The sequence below is a fragment of the Eucyclogobius newberryi genome, unplaced genomic scaffold (genome assembly GCF_026437365.1).
Source record: "Eucyclogobius newberryi isolate DKJ021-1_F unplaced genomic scaffold, fEucNew1.0.hap1 SCAF_11, whole genome shotgun sequence".
NCBI lineage: Eukaryota > Metazoa > Chordata > Actinopteri > Gobiiformes > Gobiidae > Eucyclogobius > Eucyclogobius newberryi.
This window is the reverse complement of record NW_027315735.1, coordinates 5002966-5028182: the sequence shown is the minus strand read 5'-3', so window position 1 is coordinate 5028182 and position 25217 is coordinate 5002966. Positions and strand designations below refer to the sequence as shown.

Sequence of the window (25217 nt, the reverse complement as noted above, 5' to 3'; positions counted from 1 at the left end):
TGGAGTCTGTGAAGCTCTTTTAAAACTACTGTTGTGGTGATGGGCTGTTTAGGAATGTCACAATGTCAGGTTTTAGTGCAAACAGTTATTGTAAGAAACACTGCATTTTAACATTATTTACACTATGAAACTAAGAAAAGTCTTCCTTTTCCTCTCGGCTACGGTCTCTTTTAAAAGGTTGTTACTGTGGATGAACTACTTCCAGCACGCACTGTTCTGCCTCCTCTTCTCTGACTCCAGCTAACTGAGTTTCACTTTTTCCCTCTAACTATACATTTCTCTACAACACTCTTCCACAGCAGGTCAGAACTGCACATCCCCAAAACAAAACAAATACAAAACAAGTGACTTTTGCCCAGTGAAATGACCAAAGATTAATCTGAAACGACTTGCTACAGCCCAGCTGTATTCTACCCACACCTTTAGTATTATTTGTCATTTTTAAAATGTTACGATTTTACAGATTTACGGCCATTTATTATTGTTCTTTAAAGTGTCCTTGAAATCATTATCTATATTGTTTTATTGAAAATTGCACACTTTTTGTTTACTGCATCCATGTGTGTAAATGGTCACATTTACATCAAGGAACCGCTCACACGTTCACACAGACTGGGGCGAGGCGGGTTAAGGGTCTTGCCCAAGGACACAATGGCAGTCTTCACTTGAGGCAGCTGTGATCGCACCGGCAACCTGCGGGTCAGTGGATCTGACCGCTCTACCAGGATGTTTATGTCGAGAGCAGGATTGTAACCAGGGCCCAGGGTCTGGGTCATCACCAGGCTGCCGCTGGCCCCCTGGCCCCCCGGCCCCCTGCTACAGGACTTCTCTTCTCGGTGGGTGAATGTTTTGGAGACAAACATGTTGACCCAGAGAGTTACTCAGGGATGTTTGTAATGAGTATGTTTCTATAGAAGAAATAAAATGCAATGTCAGCGCAAAGAAAAAAAGGTCTGTAGTCAGTGTGGTCCATATTTACAAGTCCTCACTCCCCCCGTTATCCTATGATCCTTCCAAACACACTTCTTTATCCTAACGTAACTAAGTCCTTTGAGACCAAGTAGCTCTGCCTAAAGCCACGTTAAGACTAGAAAACACCAGCCCTGGCTCCCGACAACACCGCCACATCAACCAAATATAACCATGAGGATCCACATACGGCCGGGATAACGTACTTATCCATCATTCTAAACTTAACAATCCCGCACTGAGAGTGCCAGCATTTCTCCCTCTGCCACTTATCTCCCGAAGTCACACACACACCAAAAATCTTATTATAAACTTATTCATGAGTCGCCAAAGTGTAGTAGCTCTCACCGTGATTTGGGGGTCCCATTATCAATTCTCATTTTCTTGGATGGGTGACTGTTTTCCCCAGCGGAGTACCCTGCCGCGCTTTGCTTGTCCCAGCCACCAGAGGCATAATTGGGGCTGGTTGTCCCTTGGCAGATGCTGTGTTTGTGTGAACCCTGCTCGGGCGCGGTGGAATTCCGATGAGCGCCGCGCGGAGAGTTTAGCGGCGGGGGCGTCATGTTGTCGGCGTTGTTGTTGTGGCGGCTGAGGTCGGAGAAGACGAGCGTGGAGGTGCCGAACACGGACCTCCAGTTGAGTTTGAGCTGCTGGTCGGGCTTCTTGAAGGCGTTGCAGGGGTATTTGATCAGATCGCTGGGGGGAAATGAGGAGGACTCGGTGCAAGAGGTTTCTGTGAGAACTGTGGACAGAAAAACAAAAAACGAGAGCTAAAATCATGAATACTTGTGGTCATAGTTTAAGTTCTTTCTAATTATTATTTTGTATTTTCTTAAATAATTCACCAAATAAAAATTACTTGACCCAAACATTTATGAAACATTGTGGTCTACGTTGACTTTCCTAGTGACTATAAAAAGCATGGCATGGTGTAAATGGTTAACAGACAATTTATGGCTATTTTTTCATTTAATTTATTTTTTTTAATATATATAGAATCCAGTAAACAAGCAGAGGTTAGACCAGTGGTTCCCAAACCGGGGGTCAGCAAAGAGGCACAAGCTGAAATGAATGGGAGGTAAATGTATCATCTACAAATTATCATTTTTTATATATTGAAAACTGTATATTTTTCAGGTCGAAATGAATGCTGTTGAATCTGATTCCACAGTGGGGGTCTCGAGTCAGTTGCATGGTTATTTCGGGGGTCCTGGTCTCAAGACTTTGGCGTTAGACAACAATCAAAGTCGATGGCCAAATAATGGTTTTGAAGAAATGCAAAACTACTAAAAACAAAGTATGCTACAATTTAGAGACAAATGAAAAAGTTGCATAAAGAGCATATAAAAAAAAGTCAAAGTTCATGTGTAATCTTACAAACTAGGATATAAAGCATATTTGACTTTACAACGATGCAGTCTGTAAAAGGCCTAAACCAAGATGTCGATACAAACATTTTTTTGCAATTTCAGAAAAAAAACTACACACTAACACTGTTGTTTTATTTTTGTCATGAACAAAATTTGTCTTACATAATAACAAACACCTCTGTGCGATTTTTATTAAAGCATTCGGAATACATTGTCTGCTTTTAAGGTCTTACTAAATAACAATGTATTTCATATTTTCAATCCATTTAGAAAAAAACCTAGTATATGTGCAGCGTTAAATATCAAACTGGACATAAAGTTTAAGAAGAGCGGTGCAGCGTTCAGTCTGCTGTGCTGTAGAAACCCTTGTGCAGAATCCAGGCAAATGTGTCTCCATATAAAAAGTTAATTATTTCCGTAATGACAGCCCTGAACGCGCAACATCAGTCATCAGAGAGCCGGGGATAAATATTACTCTTCCCTCCATCAGCGGCTAAATGAATGTGCCCTTCAGCGGAGAGCTCTCTGTACACGCCGTGATACAGTACAAGCTCATAATACTGCGTGTGTGATGATGAAACAAGGCCATCAGAAGGATGCTAATGCTTTACAGGGCGCACTACTTTATTATGTGCTTCTTAAGTCCTCAACACGCCCTTAATAAACCTTTTTGTACTTAATAAATCAAACGTATTAGGTATTTCTGTTGTCCTTATGCTCTGCTTTACGTAACCATAGCATTCTACATAGCAGCTTTGGAGCTTTAGTGTTGTACTCGACTTGGACTGTATTTCAAATCGTGTTCTCATTATTCTACTTCATTTAGTATCTTAATTTTAAGTACATTTTAAATCTACACTTGTAAGCATCGTTTCACATCAGATTATTATAACATGGTCCCGGTCCTCCTGCTGTTTCCATGGATGTATTTGCTGTTTCAAGGCGCCGCACAGGAGCCTGTGGCATGTTTTGAACGTACGAGTGTGACACGGAAGCAGAGTTGGTGGACCACGAGGGTGGAGCGGGGGGTCCGCGGTGGCGGGTCGAGCTAGTTGTGGTGGTTAGAGTTGCAGCTCAGGACACCATGCTCTTTCACACAACAACACTCTTCCCGGTCGCACCTATAATAGATCCATGTGTCGCACTCGTGAGTTTAAAACACGCCGCTCTCTCTGTTGTGCTTCAGCTGCTTCAGGAACAAGCTCTGTGGGAAACAAAAGCGCCACAAGTCGCTCCATAGGCTCCGCGCCACAGATTCACGTGTTTTCAATTAAATATGTAAACTAAACTAATCATCGAGGCAATAAAATAATAATCAAAGCTTTTTTGTAATCGAATTATTCAATTTACTCGAGTAATCATTGCAGCCCTACTCAAAAGGACATTCTGAACAGGACTAAAGAAACAAGCCTGAATAAAGCTAAATGCAACCTCAGCTATGTTTTTGGTGAGGGGACATGGTTTAAAAAAGAACATTGTCATAATGTGTCCTTTAAGGAAAATTGATAGACTCAAATTAGCCAGCCAGGACCAGCCATGCACTCTGATTGGTTCCTCCACTTCTCAAACCCATTGAAACGGGGGATAATAAGACAAGGTTCCAGACTAGCTTCTTTGTGTATAGAATATAAAGAGAGTCTTGGCTGACCACACTAGCTTAATTCTCGATTAATTGAATGACGTTACGCACCGATGAGTAACAATTTGGAGCTTAAACGCCAGGTAGTCGGTGCTCTTATTGAATTGTCCTGTTCCATTGGCGGTGCGCTCACCCTTGGGTCTGGGCGTGAGGCAGGCGTCACAGGCTGCGGAGGCGGGCGGGTTGATGAGAGTGCACACTCCGCAGGCCCAGTCCTCCTCCGCCTTCGTCCCCACGCGCTCGTCTGGCGTCTGGTCCCTGTACGCCCAGCCAATCAGACTGTTCCTCACCGGCAACGCGCTGGGAAGCACACGAGAGAGACGGTGGCGTTAGAAAAAGTACTGCAGACTTGTCAAATGGGTGGTTTTGTCGGGTTTCGATGTACGGAACAAATCTCGGGCACAAAAAAAAACAAAAACATGTCATTTTCAAGCAGTGTGAGTATTTTACAGACAAACTGATTATGTGTAATAGGACTAAACTGAACAATTTGCAGTCAAAGAGAATCTGCGATGACTTAAGTAATAGACTATCTGCTGCAAACAAAATACACAGTGTTTTCTTGAAATAAATAAAGTACCAGTACAAACATGAAAGTCTGGCAGGAGGGAGATGGTCGTGTATTGTAGACTGTGTAAGTATTGTATGTATAATGCTCGGTCTTTGTTTTATGTGTTTTGGACCTCCTTGAAATGAGATGGCACAGCTCGAGGGGCTTTCCACAAATACAATGTCTTCTCCTAAATGTTAAAGCTCCTGGAGTGTGTAAAGTGTGCAAAGTGTGCACTGTGATCCTGAAACGGACAGAATTTCAAAACAGAGATTCAGGTCCAGGTTTCTTACAGGTAGAATATCTTTGCAGTTTGCTTCTACCCATGCATTAAACAAACAATAAAATCAGACATAAGACAAACAAAAAAATGTAACGTGACCCGGTGCTGATCAAAACAGAAAAATGGCCAAAGAAACTCAACTAAAACATGGTTATCATTAAAAATATTCACACAAATGAGCAATTAAGGTGCAAGTTACATTCTAATCTCAAAGAATGTGATTTTTGGACCAGTACAATTCTTCCCAAAAAGATGCAGTCCTGATGTATGTGTATTTACTTTTTTTTTAAACTTGATTTAATTTTTTTGTTTTGCTGTAATTGATTTTGCTTCTCATTTACCATCTGAAAATATGTATTTAAAGATGACTCAAACATGTAAGAATCACTCTTCTCCTGCAGTCAGGATACAATTGTTCTAAAATCCCTGTGGTTAACAATCATTGATACGCAGTATTCAGCAGCATGAAGTCATTTCAGCACAAATGAGTAAAAAACACGCTATAGTCGGGGACGTAAGTGTGGTCTGGCAGATCATTTCTTTAACAAAGTTGTTTAAATTCAATATTTCAATTTAAAATGTCCAGAATGGGACTTACTTTTTGCCATAATATGCGTGAATCCCTTTGGATGCCGTCATTACCTGCCAAAGTTATTTTGTACTTATCCTGAATGGACCTGCCCAGCCCTGCTTTTTATCATTTATTACATTATTATGATTAAATATTTTCTTTACATTGGTCAGTTTGTTTTATGCAAGTTTTTGTTGCTGTATGTTTAAAAAATAAATGGAACAAAAAAGTCCAAAATATAAACTAATGATGCTTAGGTGTCATTATATAATAAAACATACAAAAATATACTAAGTCATACGTTTAAAACAAGAAAACACTATTTTAATTCTGTGCTGCAATTGTGCTTCTTTTGTCTATTTGTAATATTATTTTGATTTCCACTCTGGTCTTTTTTTGTCTGTTCTGTGTTTCATGTGTTTAACTAAAAAAAAAAACAACAACAAGAAAACACAGACTGTAAAAAATCTATGTACACGACGAAGGTACAATTTAGTTTTTAAGCTTTGTAAATGGGAGTATTTGTTAATGCAGTATTCTCTTCTTATCACACAGCCCTGTTGCGTACCCAGCTCCTTCTAACCAAACACATCCTCTAAAGCCGAGGCTCGAGCCGGCACAGTGTCTCCGTGCGTCGCCCTCGGCATACATGCTACACTATGTTTAACAAAACAGCGGTTTGTGCGTGCCAACAGTCGGGGGGGAACCGGGGGGCGCGCAGTGGCTTCGCAGGAACCCTCCCTGGCAGATTGCTTTATCAGCTGTGGAAGGCTTTAGCCGCTAACCCCTCCGAAAGCCTCGCTCAAACACAGCCCAGGAGGTGTGGAGCCCGTGCCCTGCCTGGCAAACGTCACCGTGCGCCTTCCTTTTCCTCCTCCCACCCCTGCCAACTCCATCTGCCCGCAAACATGGCCTCTCCGCGAAGAGGTCACGCCGTTAGTCAAAGGGAATGCTGGCGTCGGACAGAAAAGGCACAGAATGGCAGTTTGATGGGCGTTTTTCCCCCCCTCTATTCTACCTGTGTGAAGATGAGTCAGGATAGTGGTTTGAGAGTTTGGTTCCAAGCGGGAGGTGGTTTTTGAGTCAGCAGTTACAAAAGTTACAGCTTTGGGCGTGTTATTCTTCCCACTTTCCCACTAAAATCTGCTGGCATCACCAATAAGGCCGTCACTGTTATTTTAGAAGTCCACGGCTATTTCTACTGTACATTGAGACGTTTTAAATACATGATCAACCAAATAATGGTTGAAAAAAGGAGACTGAAGGCTTCTAGAAAGAACATTTACGAATAAAGTGAATTTTTGAGGAAAATTTGAAATAGTTTATTATTTATTGACATTAGGACATTCTTAATAATGTTACAAAAATGGTCTTATGCATTTTAGAGTCAAGATACTTTTTATTTAGATTAAGTGGACTGTGGTCATTGGTCATGATTAGTGAATAAAAAGTGTGTGTCTGATACTTAGAGGTGAGTATTATTCACGTTATTGTACGACTCTTTGAAAAAACATTTGACATTCATCACAAAAACATTTCCTTCTCCTGCAAATGGAACCACGTGAAGCTTCACAGTCTTTTAATGATTAGCTATGTAAAAAACACTTTCAAATGTATTATTTAATCAGTACTATAACGTTAAAGCACTTCATCCAGCAGCTTTTAGTGCAACATAATACGATATGCAAATTACAACTGAATAATTCAAAATGATTTAATTGGTGCCATAAAGTATATTAAAGCCTTTTCTTTGCACATCTCATTAACGCAAGATTAATTTCAGTTATGTACATATGCAAAATAATTATATAGGCTACTATAACTCCAACAACGACGACGATGACAACCATAGAAATAACCAAACTGTGTTACTAAATATTAAATGAAGATAAAACGGAGACAGGGGCCGGCTACATTTTCAAAGACTCTAGATCTAAAACAAGCTGAACAATAAACGGGCACTTTCACTTTTGTTTTTGCTTCATTATTCATTGCATCATTAGAGTTTCAAAGTAAATAGTGATAATATGTGGATTTGAGATGTGCATGAGTAAATCGCAGCTACTCATCAGCGCTCGTTATAAACCAGGTCTAACCCAAGACTATAAATCATAAAAACTGGGTCAAAATCTCAAATAAAAAGTAACTTAAAACCGACAGCAGAAAACCGTGGTCCTCTGCCTTCAGTTTGAGAAACCCTTGTAAACTTTGGAACTTTATTCAACACCACAATGTTGCCGTTTCATTTCTTTATTTATTAGTTTTATTTTTGGATGTGCCACAGAAGTCTGGCGCGGCGTTCAGCCTGGATGTGTCTACCTGACATCCAGTCCGCTGGGATCTCCCCTCTGACAGCGCTCGCAGAAGTACGTCATGCGGCCGTGGTCTCCCAGGCGACACGCGGTGATCACATGACTGCACTGGCCACACCGCGGCCGCTTGTAGACTTTGTAATGTCTGTGGAGGGCCGAGCCGGACTTACGACACTGCGGAGGAGGAGGAGAAGAGCGTCATATGCACCGGTACGTTAAACATGGAGGAGGCGGAGCTTTGCCTTTGAAATGTACAGTTTTACCCTGAAGTCACGGTTTTAATAGTCCACGAGGTGATGGAGCTGTTCCTATTAGAATGCTCACTTTGGCCTTTAAAAGATTCTATAGCAACAAGCGATGTCATGATATCAAATTTAGTGTTTTAATATTATTGTAAGGAAAAAAACATCATGATTTAACGATTATTCACGATTAGTCTTACATTTTCTTTCATTCTCATGGTCTCACATTCCTCAAGGTTGTGACCAGTTTTACAAAAGAACTTTCTGAAAACAAATAGTTAAAAGTGACAAAAACAGCCGGATACATTTTTTTTATTTACATTGGGGGCAGTTTTTGTGCCATATATTTAACAAAATAATTCTGCTTCTAAAATTGTCTGGATTATCATTTTTCTGGTTCTCATAATTATATTATTGTGACCTGAATAATCACGATTATCAATTAACCTAATAATCTCGACATCCCTCATGGCAACATAAGTCAGGAAGTCATGTTTTAAGTGAATATATACTACATATTGGAGTTACAATTAGAGCTTGAAGAAACGTCTTAGTTTCTTCAAGCTCCATTACTAAGAAGAAACGTCTAGTTTCTTCTTAGTAATGGTTAGCGTGAATCCAGCTTTATGGAATCAAGCCCTCTGAAAGATTTTTTATTTATTTTTTTAATTAAACTTTACCCTTTATTTTACCTTTTTTATGTTTATAGAAATGAACAAAAACACGGAACTAGACCCGAGAGAGACAAAAATCAAAACTAGCAGATTTTTAAATAAAATCAAGGCATAAACAAACCAAACCAAACGTCCCACTGAGTCCATAGTTAAATGTGCCTTTAAATCAATAACCCAATAAATATATCAATAATAATTACTCTTTCAATTGTAATTACTTACTTTTGCATCAATCATTTTCCTGATTGTATTTTTTTGTTCTTATATTTTTTTACCTAAATAATCTCATTGATTGACCAACCAGCTACAGAAAAATGCCCAGTGCCAACACAGGGTCACGGGGTTCTCTAAATACGGAGAGCAGCGGAGGAGTGGGTCAGCCTGCCCCCGTGCCCCCCTCGCACCTGCCTGCCTCTGTCCATCCATCATCACTATTATCAATAAACATTCTTTCATATTCCATTATTGTGACGTTGTCCTTGCTAGTGAAACGCCATGTGCTGAGTGAAGAGGTTTTATGAAACAAAGCTAGAATTATATCAAAATCACACAGGAAATGAGCAGAATCAGGTTTTTTGATGGGAAACCCATTTTCTTTACTCACACCAGATTGTTATGTGTAGCACTCTACACATGAATCATCTGTCGGGATGTGAAAAAAATGTAATAAAATTCACACATAACGGCTGTTATGACGCTTTGACCCTGGTCAAAGCGTCATAACAGCCGAAGCAGAATTGTTTTCAGTCCAGTTGAAAGAAAAGCGCAGACATTTTTACTTCTATGTGAAAGTAAAAAAAAGAACGAAAAAAAGATCAAAGTACCTCAGCCTGCACCGCCATGTTTGTTTAGGTCAGGACTGGGTAATTAATCGAAAGAGTGAAATCGTCAATTATTTGGGAGGGTTTTGAATCAAGTCGATCCTCCGTCAGTAAAAACGTGTTTTTGAGCCGAGGTGAGACTTTGGAATATTTGAATATTATCTGTGTTAAAAGCCTGTAAGTAAGTAAGTAATCTTTATTGGTATAGCAGACATATATTAGTCACAAAGTGCTTCACACAGTAGTAAAAAATACAATTTCGAAGTAAAATAAAATAAAACGACAATATACAAACAAATTCCAGAGTCCAGTCTTGCTCTACCAAAATCAACACATCAGCTGGAGCCGGTCAATAATACTAATGTAAAGAATATTTACTACATGAATTGATGAGCAAAATAAACTTTGGTTGATTGATATTAGAAAAAGCTTCAGTTGTAGTCATCTGGACTAAAATGGACGTTTCGACTCTCATCCAAGAGTCATTGTCAATAAAAGAATTTAGATCGAGAACTCCGATATTAATACTGTTCTGTGGTAAGACCAGCCCATTGGGCGGAGCCTTCCTGAAGTAGAAAGAGTTGTTTGTTTCAACAGAAACTCCCCCCTTGTATCTACCGAGCTAGCCTATTCAGAATTTTAATGGCCTATTAGAATCCTCTTTGTCTTTGTGAGACCCTGGCTCAACCACCCTGAGTACCTGATTAGCATCTAAATGTCCTGGTCCTGGTCCTCTACCTTTCCAGGGGTTCAGTATTCCATTATAGATATCAGGAAGATTGAATCTGAGCCCTCCATTTCTGTTTAAAGATGGTCTTTCTTTTTTAACAAAAATAGCTTCCTTAACTCCTCTTTCAAACCATCTTTTTCCCCTGCTTAAAATCTTCACCTCACCGTCTTCAAACGAGTGATTAGAGGCTTCAAGGTGGAGATGCACGGCGCTCCGAGGTCCTGAACTTGTATTTCTTCTGTGCAGATACAGCCTCTTGTGTAGAGGCTGTTTTGTCTCACCTATGTAACGTTTTTTACAGCTTTCTTCACTGCATTGGATCGAATAAACTACATTGCTCTGTTTTTGAGTCGGCAACTTGTCCTTAGGGTGAACCAGTTTTTGTCTTAAAGTGTTTCCTGGTTTAAAATAAACAGGGACTTCGTGTCGTCTAAAAATTCTCTGCAGTTTTTCCGACAGGCCAGACACATAAGGGATAGAAACACCCTTCCTTCTCTGTTCAGTTTCCCTTTTGTCCTGCTTCTTGGTTCTCTTCACTCTGTTCGACATAGCGAAGCCACAGTTTTCTTAGGCATAGCCCCAAAACTGTGGCTTCGCTATGTCGATGATATGTTTGTAACAATCAAGGAACAAGAGCTGGAAGCCTTCTCTGAGCACATCAATGCTGTGGACCCACATATCAGGTTTACAAGACGCTAAGGAGAATCGCTTGGCCTTTCTTGATTGTTCCACGATCAGAGGAGAGGATGGGAAACTCCAAATAGAAGTATATAGGAAACCTACACACACGGACCAGTATCTGCTCTTTGGTTCCAACCACCCACTACAGCACAAGCTGGGAGTGATCAGAACCTTACAACACAGAGCTCAAGGTGTGCCCACCAGCTCAGAGGGCAAGAAGAAAGAGGAAAAACATGTCCGAAATGCCCTCTCAGCCTGTGGTTACCCCGCTTGGGCTCTCAACAGAGGGATTGTCACAGTACTACTACTACTACTACATACTGAAACTTATCCCTCAATCATACTTTAGGCTTAATATTTATATTAACATGAAGTATTTGTGTATTTATTTGCACTAGAGGAAATTTTTGTTTATGTTTTTAGGTTAACATTTGAGCCATAGTGCTTGAATAATTAACATATTTATCAGTCATTACATTCTAGATACTTAAACGTCATTGAGCCATTTATTTATGTATTGTGTCTCATGTTTTATTTACAATACGATTTAGTAGAAAACTAACCTTTCGCATGAATTTTATTTTCTGTAGCAATTCATCAGTCAAAAATTGTTCTCTTGACAGACCTACAGAGGGCACTGTTGTGATGCTGAGAAACTGATTAAGTGCTTTGAGGTTAGGCAAAGATGTGTGAAAGAGTGTTACATTAAACGTCAGAGAGAATAGATAATACAGTCCAGCATGTCTGGTAGAAAAATAGAGCTCCTTTAAAACAAAATGCATAAAAAAGGGTGCAAAATTAAATCTTTCAAAATTTTAAACAATATTTTGATACTAAGAAAACAGCTTGGAACTCAATACCATTATTTAAAGTATAGTGACATTTATTCGTAAAGAGACAGGAGAATTCTAAAAACTCACTCACTCCATGCTTTCTCTTTTCCGTTGTGCCAACCCCCCCCCCCCAAAAAAAATACAATACATTAAAAATAAATAAAATAAATAATACTAATACAAATCTTGGTTGACTTCTTGACCGATTAATCGACTAAACAACCTCACCTTATAGAAAAGCAGGGTGAAGTCTCGTGTCATCTTGACCAAATGGTGGATCTGCTTGCCTGTCAGCTGTTGCACCTTTGGAAACACAACACCACAAACGTTACATCTCCACAGTAAATGACCCCATTTGTAAAGCCTTTCATTTCAGATCTAGATGAAAAGTGTTTCACGGGTTGCAAATCAATAATACACAAACGGAGACAATAAAAGCATGAGACGCGAGTGGAAAAATGCTTTCAGGCATTAGCTCTAGGCTTTGTTATCTGCTCTACAACAGCAGTAAGGTCTTCGTCTCCGGTTCTGTAAGTCAGGAGAATGTCCACACAGTTGAAGCATGAACAAAGACTGAGCCAAGACTAAATCAAGACTAGCCCAGGCTTGAAATAGGATTCAACCACATTTCATGGGAGAAGACAGGGACTAAACAGGGTCTTAACTGGAGGATATTATAAAGTATAAATCAGGACTAATCCAGATCTATTAAAAAGGTCTAATCCTGGTCTAAGTAGGGCCCGACGGATATATCTTGGAGACTTGGAGAGTCTTGGAGAGATATCGGCCATCGTCCAAATATTCCACCTGAGCATGTTATACATCCTTTTGTAGCTTAGACTATCTAGAATACAACCATTTTATTAAATATGTAGTGCAGCACCAATATTTATCAGGGGCGGTAGTTTGTGTAGTAGTTGTGTCTGAGATGCCGTAGTGCAGCTGAATGCAGAGACCCTCTTGTTTGTGTGCACTCTGACCTGTCATGGTTTTGACTGAGGCAGCGCTCGACTCAAGTATTCTGAACTCAGCTACAAGTATAAAAGTTAACTTCTGCACAGATCATAACAGTGACATCATAGAATTTATATTTGATCAAAGTGTCAGTGTGGAGAAAAGAGAAGATTCTGGTCAGCAAACACAAACTGCAACTGTTTATTATCTTATTCAATACAGACAATCGCTTGAAGTCTGGGATTAAAAGTAATCTTCGTTCACGTTAACACATGTAATGAAGTTCTACCACATCATTGTAAACACTAACCCTCTGCTCTCTCATTGGCTACAGTAAAGTGATTATGGCTGTATCCGTGTTTACTGGACTCACATTGATCGGTAAATGAGCCGTGAAAAGAGCCGTTAATAAAGAGGCATTTACACATATGAATTAGACTAAACACTCCTTTAGGCTTGTGAATTCACTTCAATAGTTCAGGTCTATCCAAAAAAGTTGTGCCAACAAACTTTCAGCCTTTAAAATTCACTGTTAAGAGGCAGAAGAATAACAGTAAATGTCACCTGAATAATCCCAGTTGAAGTCATACAGTCTGACAGACTTTTTATAATAAGCTGCATACAAACTATTATTACATTAATACATAAACCAGAATTTATATCGGCTATCAGCACCTACAACCTCCTTTTGTATTGGCATTGTATCGACTCACTCCGATGCCCTCGAGCTGCACTGTGTTGATGACGACACAACCAGGACTTAACTAGGACATAATCAAGTCTAAACCAAGACTAGTCCTGGTTTAGACCTGCTACAGACCTGGGCTGTAGCAAATCAGATCAGGACAGATGGGACAGTAGGAGCAGCTCAGACATGTTCTCTGTTTTTCAAGCTCCAAAATGCTGTGTGTTTTATTACAATTCAACTCCTATTCACTGTGAAACAAAGTCTAATTAGACTTCCGGCGCAGCAGACCGTGGAGGCGCCGCGAGACCTTTTGTTCAAAAGACAACCGGCACATCACTAAAGTGTACTATGTGTAAATGTCTTATGTTACAAAGCGGAGATCAGCGGTTTATTGACAGCCGAGGCCCATGTGTGTACAATTTATTTTTTCTTTGGAAGTTTTGTCAGGACCGCTGTTTAGCCCGAAAGTTATAGTAAGAACATTCAAAACGGCTAAAACCAGGACTACCTCAGATCTACAGTTAAAATAGTGGTGGGCAATACGCCAAAAATGTATATCATGATTTACTTGAAGCCAGATCATGATATCAATTTTAATCACCATTTAATTAATCTAGCAATTATTGTTTGGATAAATCGATCAGTTGTTTCGATCCTGAAAGGCCCTGAAACTAAAGTGAAACCACTTCTTCCCGTGGAAATATATTTACAGACAAAATAGGTTTTTCATTAAATCCACTACATTTAAATGTTTCCGGTTTCATTTTGATGTGATACAAGAGTGATGCAAAAGTCATAAAAGTCTGATTTATGGATGAACTTGTTTCATCCATAACTCAGAGTATTGTTGAGGCCGGCCAATAGGATGAGTGGGAGGAAAAAAGTGCTTTTGTTTGAGCAAAAAGCAACATTTGAGAGAATTTTGTGAATCATGATGATGGCAACTTACACCAAAATAGCCTTTTGTCTCAGGGATGAGATCACGAGATCACCCAGCCCAACTTACAACAGCCGCTCTGATGGCCTCACACCGCACTGTGTCGACGACGTGAGTGGAAAACAGCTCTGACATTAGCTGGAGTTTTTCTTATCTAGTCTATAACAGCTGCAAGGTCTCATCTCCGGCTCTCAAAGTCAGGATAAAAGTGTGGGCACAGCCCCGGCAGCTCTTATAGGACACCTAAGGGCGCAGTAATGGAGAGGCACTAAAGATTCACTGCTCCCTGAAGAAAAGGGGCCAAAAGTCCTGGATGGATGTTTGTGAACAAGCGCGTGGTGTTGGACTGAACCGGCAGAGTTCGCTCGTCCTGAGAGGAGAGAAAGATGAATAAAACATATAGTCAAACTGACGAGGACACGAGTCAGGGCGCGCCTACAGTTGTCTCTTTAAATAAGTAAATACAGATCGTTCTGTAGAAAGAGATTCAGAGAAAATGTCAGAATTTTGGTGTGGACAAGGGATTAAAGAAACAATGTCATAAAAACAGAGAAAAACAGTCAGTTGAGGTGAGGGTGAAAGAGGCTGTGATGCCTTTTGGATTCTCTCCATTTTTGTTTTGTTTTTTGTTGCAGCTTAGTCATTTTTTTAATAGAATACTACTGATAATTAGCAATAATCAATACTAAAAAAAAACATGTGAAGGTAAAATATCACCTTTCCTCAACAGTTGACCATGTGGTAACATTAATGACAGTATTATTTTGTGTTGTATTTTTATCATGATTTTGTGGTAAAGAAATATTCGAGAATCAAATCTACTCTTTAGTATCAAAATAGAGTTTGGAAATGTTGTCGTGACAAAGAATGTATTCAATAGTAATTGAGCATATCATAAGATAAACAGTGTTTATTTTAGCCAAGACGAGTGAAAAATAATTACAAACTGAAAAATAAAATAAAAAGTATTTTTAAAGAGTTGTTCCCTGAGAGTTGTTATGAAAAGATCATGAAAAGTTAGTAAGATATGGTCGAATGAGGTTATAAACTTAAAATGTATCTAAAGAATTGATTAAATAGAGAGATATTAATAAAATGTTGGTGGACAATTCAGAATGATTGTCGTGTCGCTGATTCAGACCCACAGCAGCAGCAGCAGCTCTTATCCCTCTACAATATTTACCTTTATCTTTGTATTGTGGAGTTTGATAAATAATGGAGACATAAAGCTTTGACTGTTTAATTTTTCAGTGCACATTTTGGGTTGTGCTGCTTTGATATGCAATATTAATTAAAGGAAACGCACTGTTGACACATGGATTTCTCAAGCTTGCATATTTATCGAAACCAAAGAAAAACATTTACATTTTATTAGACCAAAGCAACACAATGCAAATGTATCCCTGCTTACCCCAGGTCACCCTTATCACAATTCACCATTTAATAATACAAAAAAGCCCCAGAATGTTGTTTTGTACAATCTAACAAAGGCCTCGCAATGTTAGATTCGAGGCCTTTGTTCCTCCGAGCACAATCTTTTTTTTAGATCTACTGAAATTCACACTTTTTTTGTTTTAGTTTAGGTTCATGTTGCTCTATATAAACTTCGCTGCAAGTTCTAGTGTTGCTTTACTTAAGAGTACATTTTAGGGATGAACAATAATGGCATTTTCAACTGATAACTGATGATTTCTACGATAACCGATAAAGGAAAACTCATAATACATGTTTAAATTAACCTCATAGTAAAAGTGTATTTTATCATTATTGTTATTTAGTTCATAGGTCTATATGTGGCCAAACCATAGTATAAGAGTTCAGATGTATCATATAAAGCTTAACAAATCATGAACCTTTACAATTGTATTTTTAAAGCAACACCTGCCTGCTTTTGGTTCAATAATCTAATATGTATGGCCCGATTGTCACATGTTAAGATAAGCCTGTGTCGCTGTGGTCTATGTGATTTATCTGATGACACGGTGGCGCAGCAGTTAGCCCTCTCGCCTCACAGCAATAAGATTCTGAGTTTGACTCCCAAGAGGCACTGGGCCTGAAAGAGAGATACTAAATCTGAGTGGGACTTTTCTGGTTGATTAAAGGTCAATCAATAAATACATTTGGAGGTTCCCTGCTTTGTGCAACACAAAGCTGCTTTAACATGGCACGACGACTTGTGAGACACAATCTCACTCTCCCAGTTAAAGTTAGTGGAACAGTCAGAGAGTCTGCTCGCTCTGAAAACAGCAACAGAAGCGTCATGACAGCGGCTCAGACACAGACAAACTCCTCTCACTGCACAGAGCGGGACTTTTGATGATGAACAATCACAAAATCCAACCCGGTTAGTGTCCATGTCATGCGTGTTCAGCACAGATGAAAAATGTTAGATGACTTGTTAAATTTAATGTGAGAAGCCTGTAGTCGTGAGGCTGGTACAAAGCACTATCGCTGAAATATCTTTCCTCCAAAGCATAAAAGAAAACCATGTAAATGTAAATGTAAACATTGCGACTCTGCTCGCTTTGCCACTGGCCCCGGGGCTGTGTGTGTCTGAAGCAGGGGGCAGAGTCTGCAGCACCGTGAAGGAGAAAACTGAGAGAAAAAGCGGCTGTGTGAGTGTGAGAGTGTGAGTGTGAGAGTGTGAGTGAGAGAGTAGTGAGAGAGTGAGTGTGAGTGAGAGTGTGAGTGTGAGTGTGATTGAGAGAGTGAGTGAGAGTGAGTGAGTGTGATTGAGAGAGAGTGAGTGAGAGTGAGATTGAGAGAGAGAGTGAGTGAGAGTGAGATTGAGAGAGTAAGTGAGTGAGAGTGAGATTGAGAGAGTGAGTGAGAGTGTGATTGAGAGAGTGAGTGAGAGTGAGATTGAGAGTGAGTGAGAGTGTGATTGAGAGAGTGAGTAGAGTGTGATTGAGAGAGTGAGTAGAGTGTGATTGAGAGAGTGAGTGAGAGTGTGATTGAGAGTGAGTGAGAGTGTGATTGAGAGTGAGTGAGAGTGTGATTGAGAGAGTGAGTGAGAGTGTGATTGAGAGAGTGAGTGAGAGTGTGATTGAAAGAGTGAGTGAGAGTGTGATTGAGAGAGTGAGTGAGAGTGAAATTGAGAGAGTGAGTGAGAGTGAGATTGAGAGAGTGAGTGAGTGAGTGAGTGAGTGAGTGAGAGATCCAATTGCCACGATTGAAATGATAGATGGATGACGGGGACAGAGCAGACTATCAAAGAGACTGGACATGTGGACATATCAAATTGGAAAATATGTACTTTTACTCTGAACATGAAAATAGACACATAGATACATAGGGGGACATGAGACTTTTTGGTTTATTTTTTGGACTTCTTTTTTTGTTTTTGATATGGTCTTTTCACTCTGGTCTTGAACACTTTATTTTCTGTATTATAAAAAGAAAATTGAGAATCATATAAATGAATACAAATATCACAGTTCTAGTCTTGTAATTGTTATGATATTGTAACGTGAATAATCAATTCATTTAGACCTCTTTACAACCTCTTCGTCTAACCTGGCAGCACACTTTTTGTTGTTGAAAAGACACACTATCCATTAAAACTTTATAATAGCGACGGTTATTAAATGGCTCCCTTAATAAAAAGAGGAGTACATACATTCTGTGTGTGTCACCGTCTGGTTCTTATTGGATTTTGAAATGGTGGTGTTCTTTGTTGGTTCAGATGATTGCTAAGGGCATTCAAAACTAAACTAGAACTACAGAATAAAATGTTTAAAAAAGGTAGACATTACATTGACTCGTTTTTAAGAATAATGGTTTTAAATAAAGTGATGTACATTAGCTTCAAGGCTGCAGTGGCTGAAAATCACCTTGACAGCCGGGTGGAGGCCCGAGTCAAACAGGGCTTCGTTCTTGATGATGTTGCCCACTCCTGGCATGACGGCCTGGTCCAGGAGCACGTCGCAGAGCATCCGGCAGCCCTGGGTCTGCACCGCCTCCTCCGACCGGGGCAAGCTGAACTTAGGAGAGCAGACATCCAGGTGGGCGGAGGAACGCACCTTCTGCTCACAGTCCTCTGTCCACCTGTAGGCGTAGGGTCAAATAGTGGGTTTTAGGCACAATTAATTGCAATATAGAAAACACAACACATTAGACGGTCGGAGTGCATCATCTTAGAAGGCATAAATGTGTTATACAGTCTTTTTTAAGTGCACAGTGCGTCTTTTCTTGTAAAGGGTCACCTGCTGGTCTCCATGCAGATCGGCAAAACGACACAAAAATTAATCATGATTTGTTTGTTTTTTTACTCATTTTGATCAATCACATATTTCGATTGCATATTTTGTCTTCTTAAAAACAAATTCAAATGGCTCTCCTTGTAATTTAACATATAACTCTTCTCTAAACCAAATGCTGATGATGGTGTTGCCACCAGATCAAGTTAGAGGTCAGTGCTGTGGCGAGGTGACCTTTCTTTAGCAATACAAAACACCTGTAACTGAATAAATGTAAGATGGATACAGTCGGCATCCGAGGAATCGCCCACTAATGGAGCTCTGTGGAGGAAGCAGATCATTAATTTTAATGTAGAAGAGGTGCTCTGTCACCCACTGTTCAGCAACAAGAGCTTTAGGGTTATAAACCACCAAATACAGACTAGAGCTGTAGTCAACTAAACAGCTTTTTTCATATAAATACATGAGTCACTTCTACTTCTCACTGTTGTTCTATATAAATCATTACATTTAAATGAAATAATTAGTTGACTTATACAAAATTTGGTAGACTAATCAGTCGATGGTGTCTTGAACATGAACTGATGAATCGATTGAAGTGTTTCCTCATCATTAGTTTTACTCAAAGTTGTGTTGTGATTGATTCCACCATATTTGAATAATCCTGTATTGTCCTGCAACTGAGGCTCTAGTGCTCAGAAAATTACTGTTTTCACCTACCCCCTATCCCCTCCCACATCCCTGTACTTAGTCTTGATAGAAAATTATGACTGAGTGATGCATGTAGGCTTCTAAAATGTCATGTTGCAACTTTAAAAAATAATAACATGTAAACGACAATCCACTGCTTGTTACGGTGAAACGTCACTATGAAGAGGAGGCGGGGCTTATCAGTTCTGCAGTATTGAACAGGAAGTCAATGGACCCGTTTCTATTACTAAGCTGTTTCAGATCAATGTAGTGGTTTACAAGACGAACATGATGTAAAATGAAGATGTTTGTGTAAGAGTTCAGTATTAATTACTTGGTGTAAAAAAGCATGATGTCTCCTTTAAAGTTTACATACATGGACCATATGGGGGGATAATAACATATGTACCTTAACCTTTAACTTGAAAAAACACCTTTCGGGAAATGTAAACCCCGAAATCGCTATAATAAGTCTGGTAAATATGTATGGAGTAAGTTACGATATAAAATGCGAGTGGTACGGTAAATCACGTAGTAAAATAAATCATTATAAGTGGGGCATTAAATTCGAGAGCAGTTCTTGGGTTAATGCAACTTGTTGGTGATAACTGCATAAATAATATTAATATTTAACATTGCAATTTTCATATGCAGATATGTTGATGACTTGTTTGTGAAATCAATTCATTTTCTAGTACCTCTATCACCACTTTTAATGGCCCAGCTGCTCAGGGAGTAACATCCAGGACAGTTGCCGGGTAATTACATGGTTACCATCTATGGGAATGGATGGGATCTGATTTATAGGAAAGTTTGAAAAATATATAGGGCATTCATGGAGATAAGTTCGAAAATTATTTTAGTTTTTGAGTCTTATTCACCAAATAATTATAGCGAAATGTATATTATTATTGGTAGGATTCCACTAGACAAACTGATGTGGATGACTTCTTTGCAAAAATAATCTGTAGAGCCACAAAAAACAAGTATATTAGCAGTCGACTCAAATTAATATTTGTGTTGCCCTGAGATTTTTCTCATGCATTTTCAATCACATAAAAAGGTAAAAATATGCTGACTGAAGGTTTATAGTGAGGCAATAATAACAAGTCAATCGTCTTATTAATAAAAATACAATTACAAGTATTATTCCTCTTTTCCATTGTAGATTAAAAACGCTGCTATGTGATGAAATGTCTTTGGCGTGTGTTTAGAGTTTGTATTGTTCAGATAATAATTATGAAAATAGTCAACAATTATTTGAACAGTCAGCGACTGAGCAGAGGGACAGTTTTTGTGTAATTGTGTCAGTGAATGTCTAAGGGCTGTATTTTGCCCCCGGTCTTCACGTTAACTTGGGCGCCGCGGAGCTCATTTCCTGACATATTTTGTTAGCGTAATTGCTGACAGCGCAGGGTGTTATTTTAGAGCTGTGATTATGCCAAAATATGAGGTGGAGTGAAGCAACTTGAGGGCGTGGTGTGGAGAAATCTGTGCAGACTTTCATGTGCTCAGCTCAGAGGAACGTCTATTTGGAAAACTTTCCATCACATTGACACAAAAGTCAGCTGATGGCCCAACACGAGATCCACACGTATGATCAGACTGACCTGACCACACCTTGTGCTCCGTCCTCACGGCCTCTGGACCGTGCAGCGTCCCACCGAGCACTCGGGTGTCCAGCTTTGCGTAACGGTGCCGTGCTGCACGCGACTCATGCAGTCCTCGGTTTAGTCCAGTTAAATTGGCAGAGGCACATCTCGAGGGCATACGCTCAAATCACCAGGGAAACTGAGACTGAGCTTGCGGTGGGGCAAGTGCCACACGGTTACGCACAAGAAGTCCGCGCACACTGCCTGTAATCTCCACGCTGGGTGACAACCATCACCGGGGCCTCAGAGGCCTGACACCTGGACTAATGCGGGTCATCGCAGCAGTCTGTTATGTATTTATTAATTTTACATTTTGGGAACACATTGAAAAATGTAAAATCAAACAATGTTATTGCCCACATCTTTCATTGCCTGTATAAAAGCATGACTGCAAACATCTCCCCCAGAGGAAGTGCTTTTGAATTAGAGCTGGGTTTCGATTCAAATTTCAAGAATCGATTCGATTCCGATTTTTACGTTTCAAAATCGTTTTTTTCCGATTTTCTCAGATTCCATCCGATTCGCTCCGATTTCGATTCAATCCGGGGGTTAATGTTATTGAAAATGAAAAATGTATTTGAACCGTTTCCTTCACTTCATGACTGTGTAGAGAAGCAACATATTAAAACTAGTATTATATCAATATTAAACAGCAAATCTTACAAGTATTGGTAGTTACTGATGGAAGATTGATGAAAAGGTTAAGGGTCAATCTACCTTCAAGAAAGATAATCCAGGAGTCCTGAATTATCTTTCTTGAAGGTAGATTGAAGTTCACTGAGGGAAATGTAGAAAATAATTTTAATTATATAAATAAATAAATAAATAAATAAATAATAATAATAATAATAATAATAATAATAATTTAAAATCGATCTTTGGACGTACGAATCGATAATCGGTCATTAATATGTGAATCGATTAAAAATCGGAAAATCGATTATTTCAACCCAGCTCTATTTTAAATGTCGGTTATCAGTCATTGGTTCAAACACTATTACCATATATGGACTGGCAACATGCATACGAATTTATTAAAAACACTTTAGTCAATTTAAATTAGATAATTTGGAGAAAATAATCACACATAACATATAGAGCTTATTGGCCATCGTTTTTTCTGGATTCTAAATAAAATCGTATTAGAGGTACTGGTCAATCCCTAGCTTTTATGTTAATTAATGTTGATTCATTTAAAACATTAAAACAAGAGATTTATTGTTGCAGCCCTAATGATCTGGTTCAGCATTTGGGGATATTTCTATGAGCTTTCCATCTTATGAAACTTTTCCTACATATTTTATTGATCAAACATGGTGAGAATATATGGCTGCCGCTTCTGTGAGCAGACACCAAGGTCAACACGGAGACCATTTGTTTCCTTTATATGGCGCAAGTGAAAGTTATGGAAGATGGAAGAGCTGGAAGAGCAAAGGAGAAATGTGGCTGAGAAAATATTTGTCAGGTCACCTGAAAGGACACATTTTATATAGTTGACTTTTATGAGCTTCCAGTTTCTTGTTTCAGAGGTTCTCCGGCCTCCACAGCTCACTCACAGTTGTATTGTCAGTGAGTAATGCCTGTCTGAGTGATCCTGAACCGTTAGATTTTAGATTATTGCGATATACGAAGAGCAAAATGTAAGGTGGGCAATACATCAAGAATGGATTATATTGTGAATGTTGCTTTTATGTACAATTGTAATATAGTGCATACCTTTATAGTTGTAACCTTTCAAACAAGAATATAAATTGATATTTCTTCATTTTTGTGAGTCATTTTTACAGACCTTTTAGGATACTTAAACCTCAACTAATACATTCCCTAAGACTAAAACAGGACTAAACAAGGGAAAAAAACTAGGACAAAAGAAAACAGACAGGACTAAACCAGAGAGAAAACCAGGACTAAATCAAAAATTAAAACGGGAATAAACCAAGGACAAAAAACAGGGAGAAACTAGGACTAGAGGAAGACAAAAACAGGACTAAAACTTGGACAAAATCAGGACTAATATCATAACCCATAATATTGTCTGAAGATCATAATTGTGACACTCCAAAAACGTAATTTTTGTTAATATCAAAGCCCGAGTTGGATTATCACTAAATACCTGACCAAGTATAATATGTATTATGTCTTTAACAATACAGCCAGACCTCACAGTGAAGGTTTTCCATTCAACAAAAGCCTTCGTCTTTGGACACACAGGTGGATATAGGACACTGAGTGAGACGCATAAGCCCAAGGTGAACCGCCCTCGTGTGTGGGCCCCAGGCGAGGAGGCGGTTGGGTCGCCCCGGTTACCTGATTTCCGCAGCGCTGTCAAAAAAGCACACGGTGTCATTAGTCAGGTGGATCTCCAAAGCTGGGGTTTGGCTGTTCCTCTCCTTCAGCACAGTGGGGTTGATGCGCATGGAGCCGTTCATGCCGAAGTGGACTCTGAGGAGGAAACAGTTATGATATTGGATTTAGACACACATTTCAGAAAGAAAAAAAAACACACACACATAAATCAGAGTTAATGCAAAATTTTGTGAAATGATATGTAGTTTCAATTGCATTAAATGAAAGGGGACATTTTTATGCTGTTTCTGTTAACTTAACTGTTATAATAAGGACAATAACTTGACTTCACATTTAGAAAGAAATGGTGAGCCCGGCGCCTCCGTATGGTTTTTAAAACCAAATAAGTTAAAGCTACAGTCTCTATATCCGCCATTTTCACCAAGGGAGAGAAGCCACACTGACAACACCTCCACTGTGCATGCACACGCGGCGGACGCGCGTCTGCTTATTTTTTACGTCTCTCCTCCAGGGCGTTGAGAACGCGTCTCAGATGCGTCTAGTCTTTAAATGTACAGGCGTGCAACTTCAGCGTCGAGTGCGAATTTGACGCCGCGGTCTGAAGGCACCATTAGACAGTTCATTAGACAGTTTGAATGAGAGAAAAGGAAGTATTTCACTAATCGTTAAGCGGAGAGGTTTCTTCACACAATATTTGTGACGCTGAACTTTGATACCGTGACATCTCTATATAATATATAATTATAACACAATGAGTTCATACCGCAAGGCCTTTAAGCCAAAGTACATGAAGAACTCTTTCCCCAGAGTTTCTACTCCACTGTACTGGAGTCCATGCAGAACGCAGTACGGACTTTCCCCAGGTTTTGTCTGTAGGTTAAAAAACAGATTTACACATTTAGTTTAATAATATGCTTAAAATCAGCAGTTCTATGACAGTTCTTTTCTTCTGTATGTATCTCTGTATCTACCTGCGTTGCATCAATGGAATTTCCCCATGTGGGACAATAAAGGATTATCTTATCTTATCTTAAATTGCTCTCGCTTTGCACTATCATTATTTCAGCACACTAGGTATAGAAGAAGGTATTCAAGTACCGTATTTTCCGGACTATAAGTCGCACTGTCCAAAAAATGTATAATAGAGAAGAAAAAAACATATACAAGTTGCACTGGAGTATGAAATGCTGTTGCAAGTGTGAAAATAACAAATAATATCACATATAAGTCGCTCCGGAGTAGAAGTATAAAAGTATAAATATAAGTATAAGTTAGTCGCACCCCGGCCAAAACTATGAAAAAAGGTGTGACTTATAGTCCAGAAAATACGGTATAAATTATAGTACATGCACACAGGGCTGGACATGAACTTTTAACCCTTCCTTTAACTTGTCTTTTTCAAAAGTTACCAGACAGTTTAACAATCTACACACACCAAACTTTACAACATTGTACTTAACAAGATTTTGACTAATCGTACAGAAGGAGCCGATGGTATCCAATTCAAAGTCTGATTAATTAAAGTTTAAACTAAAAATAAAAAAATAGGCAAAACATGTTAAGCTATTTTCAGTAAGATCTACTATATATATTTTTTAATCTTTTCTAACGAAAATAAGCAAGAAATTTAAACCTGGCTCCATCCAATTATAGTATATTATATTAAGCAGATGTTTGAAAGTGATACTGATAAGTAGTGGTAGTAATAGTGCAGTTTGAGCATTTTTACACAGAACATAGCTATAGCAATTCAGTTCAAATGTAAGTAAAACAAAATACAAAAATAATACTAAATGACTAAACTATACGAAAGTAGAGTCAAGGTTTGTAGGACTATTACATTCTTAAACTAAACGTGATAGTAGTCGAAATGAAACACTAGTATTTGACAAGTGACGTGCTTCCTTACTGTAGGATTCGTCAGGCTTCCTTTAATTTCCTTCACCGTTTGTCCTTTCCGGACTCTGGCGCGGATCTTCTCTCCGTTCAAAGTGCAGCCCGGGCCTTCCACCATGTTTTATCCCCTTTTGAGTCGCCAGATACACGGAAAACCAGACTTTGATGACAGAAAACAAACCGGAGCATGTGGCGCTGTGTTATGAAAGCTCCACAGCG

At 39.1% G+C, this 25217-nt stretch overlaps 1 protein-coding gene across 1 annotated transcript in view; it reads right to left on the bottom strand.

Moving 5' to 3' along the window:
- The window catches only part of neil3 (nei-like DNA glycosylase 3), a 26847-nt gene extending 1630 nt beyond the window's left edge, over nt 1-25217 (bottom strand). The window contains exons 1-8 of the mRNA XM_072434391.1: nt 25012-25217; nt 23866-23972; nt 23103-23237; nt 18088-18301; nt 11904-11978; nt 7702-7868; nt 4112-4278; nt 1318-1711 (exon numbers count right to left, since the gene is read on the bottom strand). Coding sequence (XP_072290492.1) covers nt 1318-1711; nt 4112-4278; nt 7702-7868; nt 11904-11978; nt 18088-18301; nt 23103-23237; nt 23866-23972; nt 25012-25116 — 1364 coding nt within the window. The 5' untranslated portion in view covers nt 25117-25217. The remainder of the gene's footprint in view (nt 1-1317; nt 1712-4111; nt 4279-7701; nt 7869-11903; nt 11979-18087; nt 18302-23102; nt 23238-23865; nt 23973-25011) is intronic.